This window comes from Dama dama, chromosome 11, assembly GCF_033118175.1.
Source record: "Dama dama isolate Ldn47 chromosome 11, ASM3311817v1, whole genome shotgun sequence".
Taxonomy (NCBI): domain Eukaryota; kingdom Metazoa; phylum Chordata; class Mammalia; order Artiodactyla; family Cervidae; genus Dama; species Dama dama.
In genome coordinates, this window is record NC_083691.1 from 43882032 (window position 1) to 43900715 (window position 18684).

At 37.2% G+C, this 18684-nt stretch overlaps 1 protein-coding gene across 4 annotated transcripts in view; it reads right to left on the reverse strand.

The window, feature by feature from the left end:
* Nucleotides 1-18684, reverse strand: part of EHBP1 (EH domain binding protein 1) — a 339975-nt gene that overhangs the window by 96054 nt on the left and 225237 nt on the right. For all 4 annotated transcript variants that reach the window (XM_061155211.1, XM_061155209.1, XM_061155210.1 and 1 more), the window contains exons 11-12: nucleotides 4215-4393; nucleotides 3588-3636 (exon numbers count right to left, since the gene is read on the reverse strand). In XM_061155211.1, the coding sequence (XP_061011194.1) occupies nucleotides 3588-3636; nucleotides 4215-4393 (228 nt within the window). The remainder of the gene's footprint in view (nucleotides 1-3587; nucleotides 3637-4214; nucleotides 4394-18684) is intronic.

The window sequence follows — 18684 nt, forward strand, 5'->3', positions numbered from 1 at the left end:
TTGTGTTGCTAGGAAGCACTAAAAATATGGCTAAACACTGAGATATACTCTTGGAAAAAGTAAGGACTTTTTAGCTATATTCTTGCTTTGGGATGTAAAATGTCTAGTCTTTGTAACAACCTAGATATAGGATAATAATTCAAAGTTTTCCTAAAAAGAAAGTTTAGGAAATTATGTAACAACTCAGAAGGCATTAGTCTTTTGAACGTACATGTTAAAGTGCATTTCTACCTCGGAATTTAATCTTTGTATTGTATTCTTCCTGTAGTTTAATAAATGTTATGGAATAAGTAAGAAAGAAAATGAAAAATAAATTGTTATATTAAAACCTCTTCAATTTTCACAGCACTATGTTTTATAATACAGATACCTCAAAATATTGACTCAAGAGAATGGCTCAGTTGGTATGCATGCTTGGGCCTGTTCGTTATTTTACATGTTTTAGGAAAATTAAAGTCATTTTCTTCCTCACGTGTCCTGACAACTTGATTGACAGACATCAATTGCAGACCATCAGGAAAAGCACCACAGGCAGTATTCTAAACGTTTCCCAATTATCTAAAACACTCACATACTGGTTAAGATCAGATGTCACAGGTAAATACCTTGTTTATTCAGCACTTTTTACAGACCTGGGAAAATGATTTGCGTCCTTGTGGGGAATCTCCTGCTGGTGTTTTGCTTCATGTGGCAATTCATTTTATGCACACTAATTGCACTTAAAAAAACATTTAAAAACAAACCAGGTTTCTTGTAAGTGAGGTCAGGACTTTATAAAGGAACTTTAACCTCTTCTGCAATGGTCAATCATCTACTGTCTTAGCTGTCAGTGTGGAGAGAAAAAAAGGTCTTTCACAGAAAATTGTCTTATTCATTGTTAAATGTTATTTAATTGGTAAGGAGTCACTGCCAGTTGTTATGCATCTGCCTGCATGGAACTTAAGACACAAGCATTGTTTCTTGTCCTGTTTTTAAGTCCAATTAAGGGCAGATGGGGTTATCAGGAAGACCTGTGTGAAGCTGGAAATAAATCTGCAGGTAGCAACTGATACTCAATGTAGATATCAGGTAAGAAGTTGCAAAGTGATGAAAAGGAAAGTATAACAACAATTACGTACTGAATTGTGCAATGAATAGGATCAACTAAATTAAAATTCTTTCAAAAAGCTATAATTATCTGCCCTTTAAGATTTGAGAAAAAATTTTTATGGGATATACTTCTTTTTGTAGTAATATGTAAATTCAAGGTATGGTCATCATTATTAAGTTTCTGAAAAAAATAACATAAAGAAGTATAACTTATGCCCTAATGAGATTCCTCATACTCTTTAAAAATATATAACTAGGTAAAATAAAAACTGGTTTTCAAAGTTTTAAGCAGTAGCTTGAAAGCTTCACTTTATAAAAAATAATAATTTTTTCTTTTATAATGATCTTATCTGCATTTAAATGAGTTTATTCAAATGCAAGAAAATGCAGGTAAAGAACTGTCTTATTAGGAAACAGTTGTCTCCTAATGGGGATTGATTCCAATACCCCTTGTAGATATCACAATCTGGGGATGCTCAAGTCCCTGATGTAAAATGGTAGAGTACAGTTAGCCTTCTATATCTGAGGATTCCACATTCACAGATCCAGTGGGCCCAACCATATAAGTTAACTGATGAAAAACAAGGTATTTGGCTTTAATAGACACAAGTTCTTCAAAATCATATAAGAAATAATTCATGACAATGACTTATTTTGAAGCATGATTTCTATGAAGAAAATTATACTGACTTTTAAAGATTACCTTTTCTGGTAGAATATTTCAATTTAAAAAACTGTTTTTAAATGTATTTCTCTAAGGCCAGCATCATGCATTTGCAAATAAACAAGAATTTTTTTAATGGAAATATAAATTTTTGGCTTTAGAGAGCAACAAAAGTAAAAAAAAAATTGATTTAAATTATCATCTGTTGACTGAACTTCTATCAAGTTTCCCTTATAGTCTTTTTTATCACTGGTGGTTTTAATTATTTAATTTAAAGTAAATTAAAACGTTTAACCTAAACTGCTGCTGCTAAGTCACTTCAGTCATGTCCGACCCTGTGCGACCCCATAGACGGCAGCCCACCAGGCTCCCCCGTCCCTGGGATTCTCTAGGCAAGAACACTGGAGTGGTTGCCATTTTCTTCTCCAATGTGTGAAAGTGAAAAGTGAAAGTGAAGTCGCTCAGTCATGTCCAACTTGTACCAACCTGATGGACTGCAGCCTACCAGGCTCCTCCGTCCATGGGATTTTCCAGGCAAGAATACTGGAGTGGGGTGCCATTGCCTTCTCCATTAACCTAAACTAGAGGTTATTAATTACTCTGTCCCATTAATTTTTTGGGCAATGAACCCCTTCTCAGAATAAAGCTTTAATGTGCATAAAATTCATATGATTACAAAATAAACCAATTATTGAAATATAAATATTTGAAAATATTTTAGAAAATGGAATTTGAGAAACAATAAATGTACTTTTTATGGATGTACCAACTGCTACAATTATGAAGAAGTGATGAGCTTAAAAGGTAGTTGTAGATATTTGCAACTGTAAAGTGATATGAAAACATCTGAGATTCTAAAGGTGAAAGAGTCTCGGGCATAGCTAATACTACAGTGATTTGTTATGTCTAAATTCACAGTGGTATGTCTAAATTCATAATTGAAGAAAATGCTACATTTCAGTTAAAGAATTGAGAAAATAAATTTTTTCCCCAAGCAATGATTGAGGATCCCCTCAAGTCTATCCACAGATCTTGCTCTAAGACAATAATTTTCAGTTGAAGAATTCAATTCAGCAGGAAAAAAACATTAAAGGAGCACCTGCCGTATGTTGAGTTAGGTGCTTCCTCCTTTCTTACGTGTCGCGCACACAGCAAACTGTAATATTATGCTGCATTTTGGGGGTACATAGTTAAGTCAGCCCGCAGCCACAGTCAGCTAGCCCAAAGGGCTCTAGCCACTCAGCCCTAAGCAGCTACTCTCAACAACGAAGCATCAACATTTCCCCCAAACCAACTGGGAAGCTCTGACCTCAGTACATTAATTATGTCGAAAAAACTGTACAGTTTACCAGAAAAGTGGGCGGGGGGCGGGGGGGGGGGGGAGTGGGAAAAAAAAAACAAAACGAACCAGTGTTCATAGCTTGTTGCCTCTGGGAACACATGCATTCTTTTTTGCACACTCATCAGGCTCCTGCTTTCATCCCCTCCCAACGGCTTTTTCTGAACTTGTAGGACAACAGTTTGAGGTGCACTTTTTAAAAGCTAAATCTTGCTAAAAAGCTAAATAAAAGCAACATGCTTTAACAAATACTTGACAGTTAATGAAGCTCATATACACTATTATCATCTGATGCCAGGCTGGCATTTCTGATTTTTAAAGGCCGTGACAAACTAGAGTAAACCATGCATCCTACTTGAACTGCAGGAAACAGACTACCGTCTGTGAGCTATAGTTAGGACCTCACAAAACAACCTCACTTTCCCCAAATTAATAAAAGCCTGCAGAGAAGGCAAAATTGAAATTATGCATTTTTTTTCCTTTGGCAATTCTTACCTTTTTGTTGTTCTCTTTAATGTCTTGAGGATTCAGAGACTTGTAGTCACTGAGGGAGAAAATGGCACAGTAGGTACATACAGTAATTGATAAAAACAGCTGTTTTTACAACAAACTGAATCTTAAAATCTGACGTTCAGTAACACCAAAGAGTAACTAGCAATTTCACAGCAATTCAATCAACAAAACTAATAGAGTGGAAAATTAAGGAAATAAATAAATAAAAACAGTGATTACAAGTTCCAATGCCTGAAGCTTTCCATCTAAAAGAGAAGTTAAGGCAGGGGACCAGAGACTAGTCTTGACAACCAAATTCATCATGAGGCAATTCTTTGTTGTCAGTATATAAACAGCTACAAGCTTATTTGTCTCATTTTAATATTTACACAGTTTTCATAGTAACTTAGAGTCTGTTTTTTATATGAGATTAAGGAAAAAAAATAAGCTCTTTTGAAAACAGAAAAAATTGTTTTTAAGCTTCAAGAAGGGAACAACTTTTCTGAGATATGGGTAAGAAAAAAAATCAAGTATTTTAGGACACATGACAAGAAATTATTTTATGCTATTTTTTAAAAAAGAACTATTATTAGCAAAATAGTTATAGGAATGGAAAGTTTTTCTACTTACATTAAATCTGGTCTAAAGTGATGTAATATTGCACAAAAAGATAAACCATTCCTCCACGATGTAGTAAAATTGGTGATTTTCACTCCCCGATAGTTTTTTGTAACTTCTTTGCACCATACAAGTAACGACTGACTGGCATTCGGCTTTCGTCCCAAAACAGGACTCGGTATAGGACTCGGCTAGAAAAAAACAAAAAGAGGAAAACATGCAAATAATTTACTGGAAAATTAAAATTAACATTAATTGACCTAACCTGATCTTTTGAATACTTTGATGTCAGTTTAGGTCCTTCAAAACTGTCACTTCAAGACAACTGTAACCTTTAAGAAAGGAGACATGAATCTTAAGCTATTATCTTCAGCTGAAGCCTATGGTGTCTGCCTGACAGACAGATAGATATGCAAGATTTCAACCTTATACATAAGAACAGGCCAAGAGCTACACCGATGGAAATATTAAAGTATTTAAATACTTAAGGCTAAATATCTATATAACTCTCACATCCTAAAAAAAATTTTCCCCCCAGTGCAACCATGTACAAATGTAGTTCCTTTCTGAGTAGATCAAAAATAATGTATTTTGAAGTCTAACTGTAGCATAAATTGTTAGTAATGGAGAGATAAAAATAATAGTTTTATAAAATACAGTAGTCAGGAATTCCCTGGTTAGGACTTGGAGCTTTCATTGCAGGTACCCGGTTCATTCCCTGATCAGGGAACTAAGATCCCACAAGCCACAAAGAGAGGCCAAAAAAAAAAAAAAAAATACAGTAATCATATTCAAAAGCAGAGACATTACTTTTTTAACAAAGGTCTGTCTAATCAAGGCTATGGTTTTTCTAGTGGTCATGTATGGATGTGAGAGTTGGACTATAAAGAAAGCTGAGTGCCGAAGAACTGATGCTTTTGAACTGTGGTGTTGGAGAAGACTGTTGAGAGTCCCTTGGACTGCAAGGAGATCCAACCAGTCTATCCTAAAGGAAATCAGTCCTAGGTGTTCATTGGCAGGACTGATGTTGAAGCAGAAACTCCAGTATTTTGGCCACCTGATGCGAAGAGCTGACTCATTTGAAAAGACCCTGATGTTGGGAAAGATTGAAGGCAGGAGGAGAAGGGGACGACAGAGGATGAGACGGTTAGAAGGCATCGCCAACTCAATGGACATGAGTTTGGGTAAACTCCAGGAGTTGGTGATGGACAGGGAGGCCTGGCATGCTGCGGTTCATGGGGTCACAAAGAGTCGGACATGACTGAGCAACTGAACTGAACTGAATCATATACATTTTAGTGGAGTGATAACCATATTTAAACCTATTTCTTACCTAGACTTAATGATGGCAAAACAGATATAGAGTTATTACAGACATCAGGGGTTGGTAGCAATAGCACACATTAGTATGCAATTTGGATTTGCTCAAAACATCTTCTAATTAGTGATGACTACTTTGAATATTATTAGGTCAGAAAGATGCATGGGAGTATGAAGAAGTGCGTTTTAAATCTTAAGCATTTACTTGGTCTTTCCCTCTTGTTCAGATACTTAAAACAACAATGATGACAACAAAACAAAGACTCATAATAAGATTTTTATCCTAAGCTTTTATTATTCTTAAAACAATGTCATTTTCTTTTACTGGTAACAATCGCATTTTGTGATGGTAACTTTTGCACTCATCTCACATACTAACAAAGGAATGCTCAAAATTCTCCAAGCAAGGCTTCAACAGTACGTGAACCATGAACTTCAAGATGTTCAAGCTGGATTTTAAAAAGGCAAAGGAACCAGAGATCAAGTTGCCAACATCCATTGCATCACAGAAAAACAGAGAGTTCCAGAAAAACATCTACTTCTGCTTTATTGACTATGCCAAAGCCTTTGTGTGGAACACAACAAACTGTGGAAAATTCTGAAAGAGATGGGAATGCTAGACCACCTTACCTGCCTCCTGACAAATCTGTATGCAGGTCAAGAAGCAACAGTCAGAACTGTACACGGAACAACAAATTGGTTCCAAATTGGGAAAGGAGTACATCAAGGCTGTATATTGCCACCCTGCTTATTTAACTTATATGCTGACTGCAACATGTGAAATGGCAGGCTGGATGAAGCACAAGCTGGAATCAAGATTGCCAGGAGAAATATCAATAACCTCAGATATGCAGAAGACACCATCCTTATGGCAGAAAGTGCAGAGGAACTAATAAGCCTCTTGATGAAAGAAGAGAGTGAAAAGGCTGGCTTAAAACTTAACATTCAAAAAACTAGGATCATGGCCTCCAGTCTCATCACTTCATGGCAAATAGATGGGGAAACAGTGGAAACAGTGACATACTTTATTTTCTTGGGCTCCAAATCACTGCAGATGGTGACTGCAGCCAGGAAATTAAAGGTGCTTGCTCCTTGGAAGTAAAGCTACGACAAACCTAGACAGTATATTAAAAAGCAGAGACATTACTTTGCTAGCAAAGGTCCATCTAGTCAAAGCTATGATTTTTCCAACAGTCATATATGCATGTGAGAGTTGGACCATAAAAAAAGCTGAGCGCCGAAGGAGTGATGCTTTTAAACTGTGCTGTTGGGGAAGACTCTTGAAAGTCCCTTGGACTGCAAGGAGATCAAACCAGTCAATCCTAAAGGAAATCAGTGCTGAATATTCACTGGAAGGACTGATGCTGAAACTGAAGCTCCAATACTTTGGCCACCTGATGGGAAGAACTGACTCACTGGAAAAGACCCTGATACTGAAAAAGATTGAAGGCAGGAGGAGAAGGGGACGACAGAGGATGAGATGGTTGGATGGCATCACCAACTCAATGGACATGAGTTTGAGCAAGCTCCAGGAGTTGGTGATGGACAGGGAAGCCTGGCGTGCTGCAGTCCATGGGGTCACAAAGGGTGGACATGACTTAGCAACCGAACTGACTGACCGAACTGAGCAACTGAACTGAATTGATGGTAACTTTAGAGGTTAATATAATTGAAAATGAAGAATTAATGCTTTGAACTGTGGTGCTGGAGAAGACTCTTGAGAGTCCCTTGGACTGCAAGGAGATCCAACCAGTCAATCCTAAAGGAAATCAGAATATTCATTGGAAGGGCTGATGCTATACTTTGGCTACCTGATGGGAAGAACTGACTCACTGGAAAAGACCCTGATGCTGGGAAAGATTGAAGTCAGGAGGAGAAGGGGACAAGAGAGGATGAGATGGCTGGATGGCATCACCGACTCGATGGACATGAGTTTGAGTAATCTCCAGGATTTGGTGATGGACAGGGAAGCTTGGCATCCTGCATTCCATGGGGTCGCAAAGAGTTGGACACCACTGAGCGACTGAACTGAACTGATAAAGAAAACTACTAAAACTTTCTGGACTTTAAATATTGCTAGCAAGAGTGCTGGCTATAGAGGTAAATAAAAGCCTTATAAAACAAGGTGAAAGGAGAACAATTATTTACCTCAATATCATTTGAGTTTAATAAGGAAAACACTCTTGCCACACAGCTTACTTAAGAAAGGCAAATGATGCCCCCATTTGACAAAAGGATGTTAATGCTAAACAATTAAAATCATCAACCTCACAAAATTAAGATTTGTATATTTACTGCTCCTGTGAGAAGACTAGTAAGAAACATGAAGGATGTAATTTCTTACGTTTTATTAACCATCTGATTGTGTGCATGCTAAGTCACTTTAGTCATGTTCAGCTCTTTGTGATCCTATGGACTATAGCCCACCAACCTCCTCTGTCCATGGGATTCTCCAGAGAAGAATACTTGAGGGGTTGCCATTTTCTCCTCCAGGGGATCTTCCCAACTCAGGGATCAAACCCATGTCTCTTACCTCTCCTGCATTGGCCAGTGGGTTCTTTACCACTTGCCCCACCTGGGAAGCCCAACTATCTAGATAACAAATTGTTATATGTGTATCTAGCAAAGCATGGTTCTTTAAATAATCACCCATACAAAGGTAATGCTGAAAAATTTCCAGGTCATAAAAATCAACAAATTTGGGTCAGCTCTACTTAATATGAAGAAGTAAATAAAAACAGTATTCCCAATCTACGATGGCATTTACTTTAGAATAAATAATAGCTCTTTTAACTTATCTAGCTTATATTAAAATGAACTTTTTTATTCTTTCTTGCAATGCAAGGTATGTGGAATTTCCCTGACTAGGGATGGAACACATGCCCCCTGCAGTGGAAGTGTGGAGCCTTAACCATTAGACCACCGAGGAAGTCCTAAAATGAACTATGAAATATCTTTTTTACCTAAAAGTGACTCCTCACTGTGACTTTTAAATCCCTCTAGTCACTTAACCTGAAACAATGAAGAATGGACTGTGAATGAGTCAGGGAATCAATGAACTAGGCACAAATACATTTTTTAAAAGATTTTCTATTATTTTAAAGATTGCCTTTATTAAAATGGATACATATATATGTATGGCCGAATCCCTTCACTATTCACCTGAAACTATCACAACACTGTTAACTGGCTATACCCCAATAAAAAAATCTTTTTTAGTGTTAAAAAACATAAAAATAAAAGAAGAAAAAAATGGTTTTTCTAGCTCAAATTATACTGTTAAGGTATTGATTCATTCCAAGCATAGTTAGTATGCCCACAGGCCAGATAATCTGCAACTATCATTACACTGGGGCTTCCCAGGTGGCTCAGTGGTAAAGAATCTACCTGATTCTTTATGCAGAGAACACAGGTTTGATCCCTTGGTCAGAAAGATTCCCAGGAGTAGAAAATGGCTACCCCCTCTAGTATTCTTGCCTGGGAAATCCCATGGACAGAGGAACCTGGCAGGCTACCATCCATGGGTCTAAAGAGTCGGACATGAGTTAGCAGCTGAGCATACACACACACATCATTACACTGCTGCTGCTGCTGCTAAGTCACTTCAGTCGTGTCCAACTCTGTGCGACTGCATAGACAGAAACCCACCAGGCTCCCCCATCCCTGGGATTCTCCAGGCAAGAACACTTGGAGTGGGTTGCCATCTCCTTCTCCAATGCATGAAAGTGAAAAGTGAAAGTGAAGTCGCTCAGTCGTGTCCGACTCTTTGCGACCCCATGGACTTCAGCCTACCAGGCTCCTCCATCCATGGGATTTTCCAGGCAAGAGTACCGGAGTGGGGTGCCACTGCCTTCTCCCATCATTACACTGCTTACTTCTAATCATCAATAGCATGTACCTAAGTAAAGTACTAGATGTCATTGTCACCGTGCTGTAATCTAGCGTAGCTTTTCGTACTTAAAAATTGAGGAAAATCTACCATGTCATTATAATTATGAATGTGTCCTTGTTTCTAAGCACACTCAACATGAAAAGGCTACAAGAACTAAAGTAAACTGGATTTATTCTAACACAGAACCCTTGTATTAAAACATCTCACAGGAAAAAAAAAAAAAACATCTCACAGGGAGGCTTACTGCACTTTCAAGAAAAGGAAATCATACATAATTGAAGAAACTGATGAAATTATAAACCCTATAAAATGGTAATGTTGGTTGCAGGAAAAGAAAGCTGACATAGAGTCACTGATGAGTCATCAACTTCAGAAGTACTGACTTTTCTTTAATATTTTGCAGAGGTTAATAAATAATCAAATCATTTCAAAATCTTGGTACTTGTCTCATGGTGCCTCAAGAGGGCTTCCCTGATGGCTCAGACAGTAAAGAATCTGCCTGCAATGTGGGAGATCCAAGTTTGATCCCAGGGTCAGAAAGATCTCCTGGAGAAGGGAATGGCTACCCACTCCGGTATTTTTGCCTGGAGAATTTCATGGACTGAGAAGCCTGGTGGGCTAGAGTCCATGTGGTCACAGAGTCAGACATGACTAACACTTTCATAGTAGCAAGATCAACCTCCCCTGCCTCTTACCCATTATGCTCATTACCACTCTTTACCTTGATTACTTTGAACCAAGTTGACCTCTTAGCTGTTCCCTGGATACCCCAGGCATGGTCCCACCTTAGTACCTTTACACAGATTATTACAGTTACACAGTATATACTGTAAACTCCAATTACAACCATTTCTATCAGGCATATTTTATCCCCCCGACCCCCACCCCCATCTAATAATGCAACCCATCTCCGCTGCCCAACACCAGCCCTGCACTCATGACCTTTCTTTCTTTGCTCTAATCTTTCCATAGTAGTTATCATCTTCTTAGGGTTCATAAACTTTATTTTGGTCATTACCAAAGTGCACTTAATGGTTATACTTATTGCTTATTACTTGTCCATCCTCACAAATAAAAGGGCTATGAGGGCAGGGATTTTAGTCTTATTTTTTAACCTATCGCAGAACAGTTCCTGGCATATAGTAGGCACTCAGTAAATACAGTTAAATGAATCAATGCACCCAAAACACTTTAGCACAAAGCATGGCACATAGTAACTATTCGATAAATGTTAACCCCAATTATTATTACTACCATTGACACATTATCACTATTTGAATTCCTTTTTTTGAGGGTCTTTTGGAAATTTTAAAGGCTACATACATTCTTCAAGACACTGGAGAAATTTTTTGCAAACAATGCTTTAACTAGAAGGTAATATTGATACTCTATGTGCAAAATGGGAATTTCTGACAATCTTTTTTATGGGTTTAGTGGAAAAAAAAGAAGCTATGAGTGACTTTGTAATTTATTGTTTTTCAAAGAAAAGAAGACACCAAAATCTGGCCATTAAGGGTAGAACCCAACTATTTAAAAGTTCTTTTTTGTATTTTTGCAATGACCAGATGTATCAGAAGGCATTTCTATTTAACATGTTGGGAAAGTAAAGTGCAGATTTTACAGCTGACTTTTTTTTATGCACTGAGAAAGGAAATATCTAAAAACCATTCAAATGGTAATGTTATGATAAGAATGATGAGAGTCTGTACAATTAAGTGATCCTCCCAGTTCTCTTGACTTGCCCAGTGGCTCAGTGATAAAGAATCTGCCTGCAATGCAGATGTGGGTTCGATCCCTGGGCTTGGCAACCCACTCCAGTATTCTAGCCTGGAGAATCCCATGGACAGAGAAGCGTGGCGGGCTACAGTCACAGGGTCTCAAAGAGTCAGACACAACTGAAGCACGCACTGAGCACGCACACCCAGTTCTCTCTCAGTCAAGCCACTTTGTGGATAAAATTGCATCATCTCAGTTTTACTGAGAACTACAGTTAGATGTCAAGCATCATGATTATAAAGGCAATTTAAAGTGGTGAGAGTAGAAAGGAACAGGGACTTGAAACCAGTTTGACTTGGCAGTTCTACGTTCTAATATAGCTAATATTAATATATTATTTCTGTTAACATAGCATATTACACAGAGTATTAAAGATAGTAAGGCCACCTAATTATTCTTGCTAACAACAGAAACAGGATCTCTTTAAGGAAATCTAGTCAAATAACTTGTTACAAAGTTTCCTAAAATTCAATAGCTGTAAAAAATTTGCACAAGTAGAAGGGGGCGACAGAGGATGAGATGGTTGGATGGCATCACTGACTCAATGGACATGAGTTTGAGCAAATTCTGGGAGACGGTGAAGGACAAGGAAGCCTGGCATGCTGCAATCCATGGGGTCTCAAAGAATCGGACACGACTTTATGACTGAAAAAAAACAAGGAATTTCAATTCCACTTTTTTCTACTCTACCCCTCTGATTATGACTGCTTTCTCTTTGGATGTTTCTCCTTCTTCCACTGATACAAGCATATATTCCTCTAGGTATTGCTCTAAGTAGTTTTCTCTCTCCACACTTTGAGTTGATTCACTCCCAGGATTCCAACCATCACTTCCATGCAGATAATTCCCAAATAGACATTTATAGCTCAAACTATCTCAAGCTGGCATTTCCAGCTGGCTGGGCTTCCCTCCTGGCTTAGAGGGTAAAGTGTCTGCCTGCAATGCGGGAGACCCGGGTTCGATCCCTGGGTAGGGAAGATCCCCTGGAAAAGGCAATGGCACCCCACTCCAGTACTCTTGCCTGGAAAACCCCATGGACAGAGGAGCCTGGTGGACTACAGTCCATGGGGTCACAAAGAGTCGGACATGACTGAGCGACAACACATAGATAAACATCCTTCCTGCAACATAAAATTCAAACTCAATATGTCCCAAAACAAAATTATACTTTTCCCTTATAACCTGCTTCATTTTCATTATATCTGCAAACTGTGTAACAATTAAATTGTCCCAATCATCTAGACTCTTAATCTCAGAATCAGCTTTGAACTCTTCCTTCACCTGTCATCCTTTACTAGTTAATTCATGGCCAATTTTTTTCGTACTGTTGTAACATTTCATTTATCTTCTTTTGCCTGCTGCTGCTGCTAAGTCACTTCAGTCGTGTCCAACTCTGTGCGACTGCATAGACAGAAACCCACCAGGCTCCACCATCCCTGGGATTCTCCAGGCAAGAACACTGGAGTGGGTTGCCATTTCCTTCTCCAATGCATGAAAGTGAAAAGTGAAAGTGAAGTCGCTCAGTCGTGTCCGACTCAGCGATCCCATGGACTGCAGCCTACCAGGCTCCTCCGTCCATGGGATTTTCCAGGCAAGAGTACCGGAGTGGGGTGCCATTGCCTTCTCCTTCTTTTGCCTAGGTTATTGCAAAATCTTCCTAATAGGTCTTCCTTTTTCCAAATTCTCCCTTTTCTGATCCACTGCCACAGAAACAATTTAAAAATGCAGGTTGAAGTCTCTAATGGCTCTCAAAAAGTGTAAAGCGAAAGTCGCTCAGATGTGTCTGACTCTCTGTGACCCCATGGACTATACACTCCATGGAATTCTCCAGGCCAGAATACTGGAGTAGGTAGCCTTTCCCTTCTCCAGGGGATCTTCCAACCCAGGGATCGAACCCAGGTCTCCCACACGGCAAGCGGATTCTTTACCTGCTGAGCTACCAGGGAAGCCCTCAAGAACATACAAACATGATATCAAAATACTGAGCATTGAACAGCAAACTCTTTCAATGTTTCTACCCTCTAGATAACTCATTATTCTCTAAAATCACTATGCTTTTCTGCCTAGCTCCCAGATCCCCCACTTCCAGTCTTTGATCATACAGATTGTCACCTAACTATGAATATCCTCTGTCCCAAGTATAGCTACTACAATTCCACCCCACTTTCAAGATCAAGTTCAACTGTCATTGCCAACATGAACTCTCATTCCAACTCCTAGTCAGTAGGAGCACTTTTTAAATGTTCCTTTGACTCTTTATGTCTCTTTTATAATATTTTTACTACAATATATTCAGTTCTTCTTTCTACAAAAAGACTAACTTTTCATTTACTCTTAAAGTATATTCTGAGAGCCTACTATGTCCCATATGCAATGTTAAAATCTACACATGGAATAGCTCATTTAATCTCACAGCTCCTCTGAGATAGTATCGTTACTTCCAACTTCAGTTGAGGAAACTGACATTACACATCTAGAATTGGAGGAGTTACGATCTATACTAAGGTGTTCCCATTCCAGAGCCTATTCTCTTAAGCAACATAAATTTCACACTTTGAGATAGAACAGTTTTAGGACCTCAATAAAAACTGTCAGCTTTTTGAGATTAGTGATTGCCTCAGTCAACTTAACTTTTTCAGAACTTAGTTCACAGGCCATTGTATACTAAATTAATTGATTTTTAAAAAGGTTTTCGACCCAGGAGAAACCTAGGAGTATTCTATTAATAAAACCCTTTGCCCAGCCTCTTGGATTTTAGATTACTGGTTGGAACTAGAACTAGAACTAAGTATACAACAATGAGATACACACTACCATTGCTGAAGCTGCAGAAATTTTGGTCTGCCTACTAGGGATTCTGGGGAATCTTCTCTCAGCTATAAATTATTGCAAATGGTTGAGGGAACTTTGGATAAATTTAACATTTGGTAAGCCCAAAACAACAGCAGGGATGAGAACAAGAATACTTGTATTAGTACTGTTCCCATTGTTTCAAAGTGTTTTTATTTAAATAACTTCATTTTATTCTCATAGTAAAACTGAAAGTTCGGCTTTGTTATTCTACTACCAGACAATCAGAAAGATTATTCTGTAATAAAATCATATTCAAAGGTACTTTTGTTTACATGAAAGTAGGACTAACATTTGAACACATTTTAAAAAATCTGAACAAATCTTAGACAACTTTACACAACCTTCTAAGAAATGTCCAAGCCAAGACCTGGACTGACCAGAAAACCAGAGGGAGTGAGACTCTCAGTTCTCCTTTCTTAATCACTGATCTGGAAGAGTGAGCGAAGAGGTAGAACTGCACCTTTGGTAGACTCCCAAATAGCAATATGACCCCCTCCACCCTCAAAAGTAGAAAAAACAAAATAATAAAGATAAGAGCACTAAAATACATCATATAACATGGAATATAGCCAATATTTTATAACTATAAATGGCATAAAACCTTTAAAAATTGTGAATCACTATGTTGTACACCTAAAACTTATATAATATTGTACAGCAACTAGCCTCAATAAAAATGAAAGCAAAAAATAATGAAACAATGTAAACATGCAATAAAAAGGATTAATAAAACTGGAAGTTGCTTCTTTGAAAAGACAAAATTGATTAAACCCATAGCATGACTGACCAAGAAAAAAGAGGGAAGACATTTCTAGAAAGCATAGCTAGAAGAAATTTTAAAAATTAAAATGGAGAGTTCTGTTACTCTTATAGAAATTGACTTTGTAATTAAAAACCTTCTTATAAAAAACTATTTGGCTTCAATGATAAATTCTACCAAATATTCAAGGAAGAAATATCTCCAACATTACACAAATTCTTCTAGAGAACAAGAAAAATGAGTTTAATTCTCCATCTCATTTCATGATCCAAGCAAATCTTTTTTTTCCCTCAAGGTACTTTAAAAAAATTTTTTTGTTGAAATATAATTGATTTACAATGTCATGCTAATTTCTGTGACTTTCAAACCCCTCTAGTCACTTAACCTAAAATGACTCCATCATACATATATATACTATTTTTCATATTTTTTCCTATTTTGGTTTATCACAGGATACTGAATACAGTTCTTTGTGTTACACAGTAGGACCTTGTTGTTTATCCATCCTATATATACTTGTTTGCATCTGCTATCCCAATTCCCCCACTATTCCTCTCTCCTGCCCCTACTTGGCAACCACAGGTCTGTTCTCTATGTCTGTGAGTCTCTTATTGTTCAGTAGACATATTCATTTGTGTCATATTTTAGATTCCTCATATAGGGATATAACATGGTATCTGTCTCTCTGGAAAGACATCTTTATCTATTCATCTATCAAAAGACGTTTAGGTTGTTTCCATGTCTTGCTATTGTAAATAGTGCTGAAATGAACACGGGGTGCATATATATTTTTGAATTATACAACTCTGGGTATATGTCCAAGAGTGGATCCCTATCAAATTACCCATGACATTTTTAACAGAACTAGAACAAATACTCCTAAAAGAAAACAAAGCAGGAGGCATAACCTTCTTAAACCTTAGATAATATTACAAGGCTACAGTAATCAAAACATCATGCTATTAGCACAAAAACAGATATATGGATCAATGGAACAGAACAGGGAGCCCAGAAATAAACTCACATACCTACAGTCAATTAACCTACAACAAAGGAGGCAAGAATAAACAATGGGAAAAAGACAGTCTCTTCAGCAAGTGGTGATGGGAAAGTTGGACAGCTGCATGTAAATCAATGAAGTTAGAACACATACATACAACATACACAAAAATAAACTCAAAACAGCTTAAAGACCTAAATATAAGACATGATACAATAAAATGCCTAGAAAAGAACATAGGTAAAAAAATTCTCTGACATAAATCGTACCAATGTTTTCTTAGGTCAATCTCCCAGGGCAATATAAATAAAAGCAAAAAAAAACAAACAAAAAAACCCCAAATGGGACCGAATCAAACTTACAAGCTTCTGTACAGCAAAGGTAATCATAAACAAAATGAAAAGCCAACCTACAGACTGGGAGAAAATATTTGCAAATGATGTGGCCATCAAGGGCATCAAAATATATAAACAGCTCATACAACTCAATAACCAAAAAACAACCCGATCAAAAACTGGGCAAAAGACCTAAATAGACATTTCTCCAAAGAAGACATAGATGGCCAATAGGCACACAAAAAGATGCTCATCAATGTTAATTATTAGAGAAACGCAAATCAAAACCAAGCAAATCTTGATAGCAAAATTCAGTAGGATAAGACAAAGTTACAAAAAAGTCATGAATATAGAGGCAAAAATCTTAATGAAAATATTAGTATATTTAATCTAGTAATTTATAAATTGAACAAACTGGACTTAGCACAAGAATGCATATTTGACTTATTATTAGCAAATCTACTGAAGTAACTTGCCATGTTAACAGATTATAGGGAAAACATGTAGAAACAACCAGCTAAATAGAGAAAAGTAATAAAATTTTACATCCATTTTATATTCTATAAAATAACCCTGGCAAACTAACAATAACAAAAACATTCCTTAACTTGTATAAAGCCTATAACAAATACCACAATGGTAAGATATTCAATGTTTTCCCTTTTGAGATTGAGAATCTTTCACCACTTTTATTCAACACTGTACTGAAGGTCCTTGCTGTTGCATTAAGGCTGGAAAAATCTATAATGGTATAGTTATTAGAAAAGAAACAAAATTACAACTGATATTATTTATATATAATGTGATTATATAGAAAATCTAAAGAAATCTACAGATAATTGATTCAAATAAGAGAATTTTAAAAGGTTGTAGGATACAAAAAACAATGTACAAAACCAACTGCATTCTTATACACCAACAAAAGCAGTCGGAAATTAAAATTTTTAAGGTATTTTATGTTAAAGTACTAAGAAATAAACCTATAAATAATGTGCATGACATCTATAAAAAATCTATCAAGCATTATTATGAGAAAATAATGGAGATCTAAACAGATTGAGAAATATACCATATTCATGGATTAAAAAGTTCAATTTTGTAAAGATACAAATTTTTTTCCAGGGAGAAAGGGTTAACCAACAGACCTAAACCCTTTCTTCATGAGGAAATGATCTTGAGTTTACTTTCTAGCATATTTCCATGGAAATATACTAGATAAGATTAATTTAAAATGTCAGATTTGTTATCAAGCAATATTATTTATTGCAGAAGTGACCCTATCTTAATGAACTACATCTAGATTTGGAAACCTGTTAATAAACTTGTAAAAGCCTACTGAAAAACAAAGGCCATAGCTTCCCTGTATTTAGTGAGATTCTTGTAAACAAATGAGTCCCTTGAGGGATCTGACAGTTGGATATATCTTACAAAATCTTATATTTTATAATCTTACAAGCCAGAGTAGTCCACATTTACCTCCCTGGTTTTCTCACATTAAAACCAAACAGTTCATGGCGGGGCTAAAATATGGCACTGGCTCAGAGGTTAAAGCATCTGCCTCCAATGTGGGAGACCAGGGTTCAATCCCTGGGTCAGCAAGATCCCCCGGAGAAGGAAATGGCAACCCACTCCCAGTATTCTTGCCTGGAGAATCCCATGGACGGAGGAGCCTGGTAGGCTACAATCCATGGGGTCACAAAGAGTCGGACACAATTGAGCGACTTCACTTCACTTCACCTGATGCTATAACACTAACACACTGTATCTCCTGTCCTTCCATAAAGGTAAGTAGTAAAGTAAAGTAAAGTCATTCAGTCGTGTCTGACTCTTTGCGACCCCACGGACTGTAGGCTACCAGGCTCCTCTGTCCATGGGATTTTCCAGGCAAGAGTACTGGAATGGGTTGCGATTTCCTTCTCCAGGGGATCTTCCCGACCCAGGGATCAAACCCCGGTCTCCAGCATTTCAGACAGACGCTTTACCGTCTGAGCCACCAGGGAAGCCCAAAAGGTAAGTAAACCTGGTGTCAAATTATATATATATAAAACAAAGAGCCTATAATCAGAATATACACCAAAAATCCCTACAAAACAGCAAGAAAAAAGGTCATCCAATAGAAAAATGGGCAAAAATTGCACAGCTCAATGAAGAAAAAAATCCAAATACCCAGTAAACATAAGAAAATTTACTCCGTCACATTAGTATTCAGTGAATTGAACAAGGAAGGCACTACTACATATTTCCCTTAAGAAAGGTTAAAAATGTTAAGTCTCTTAATTAAAATACAACTAAATTTTAATAAGATTAAAAATACCAAGTGTTGGCAAGGATGTGGAACAAAGGGAGCTCATAAAGAATTGATGGAAAAACTCTGGCATCAACTACTATGGTAAATTTGAAGATGCACATATCCTAAGACCCAGAAATTTTAGGTTTATATCCCATGGAAATGGATGCTTACACAGAACAGAATACATGTTCAAAACTACTTACAACATGTAGTGGTTTATTATTGTTATATTAAATGAATATTTTAAAAATTTCTC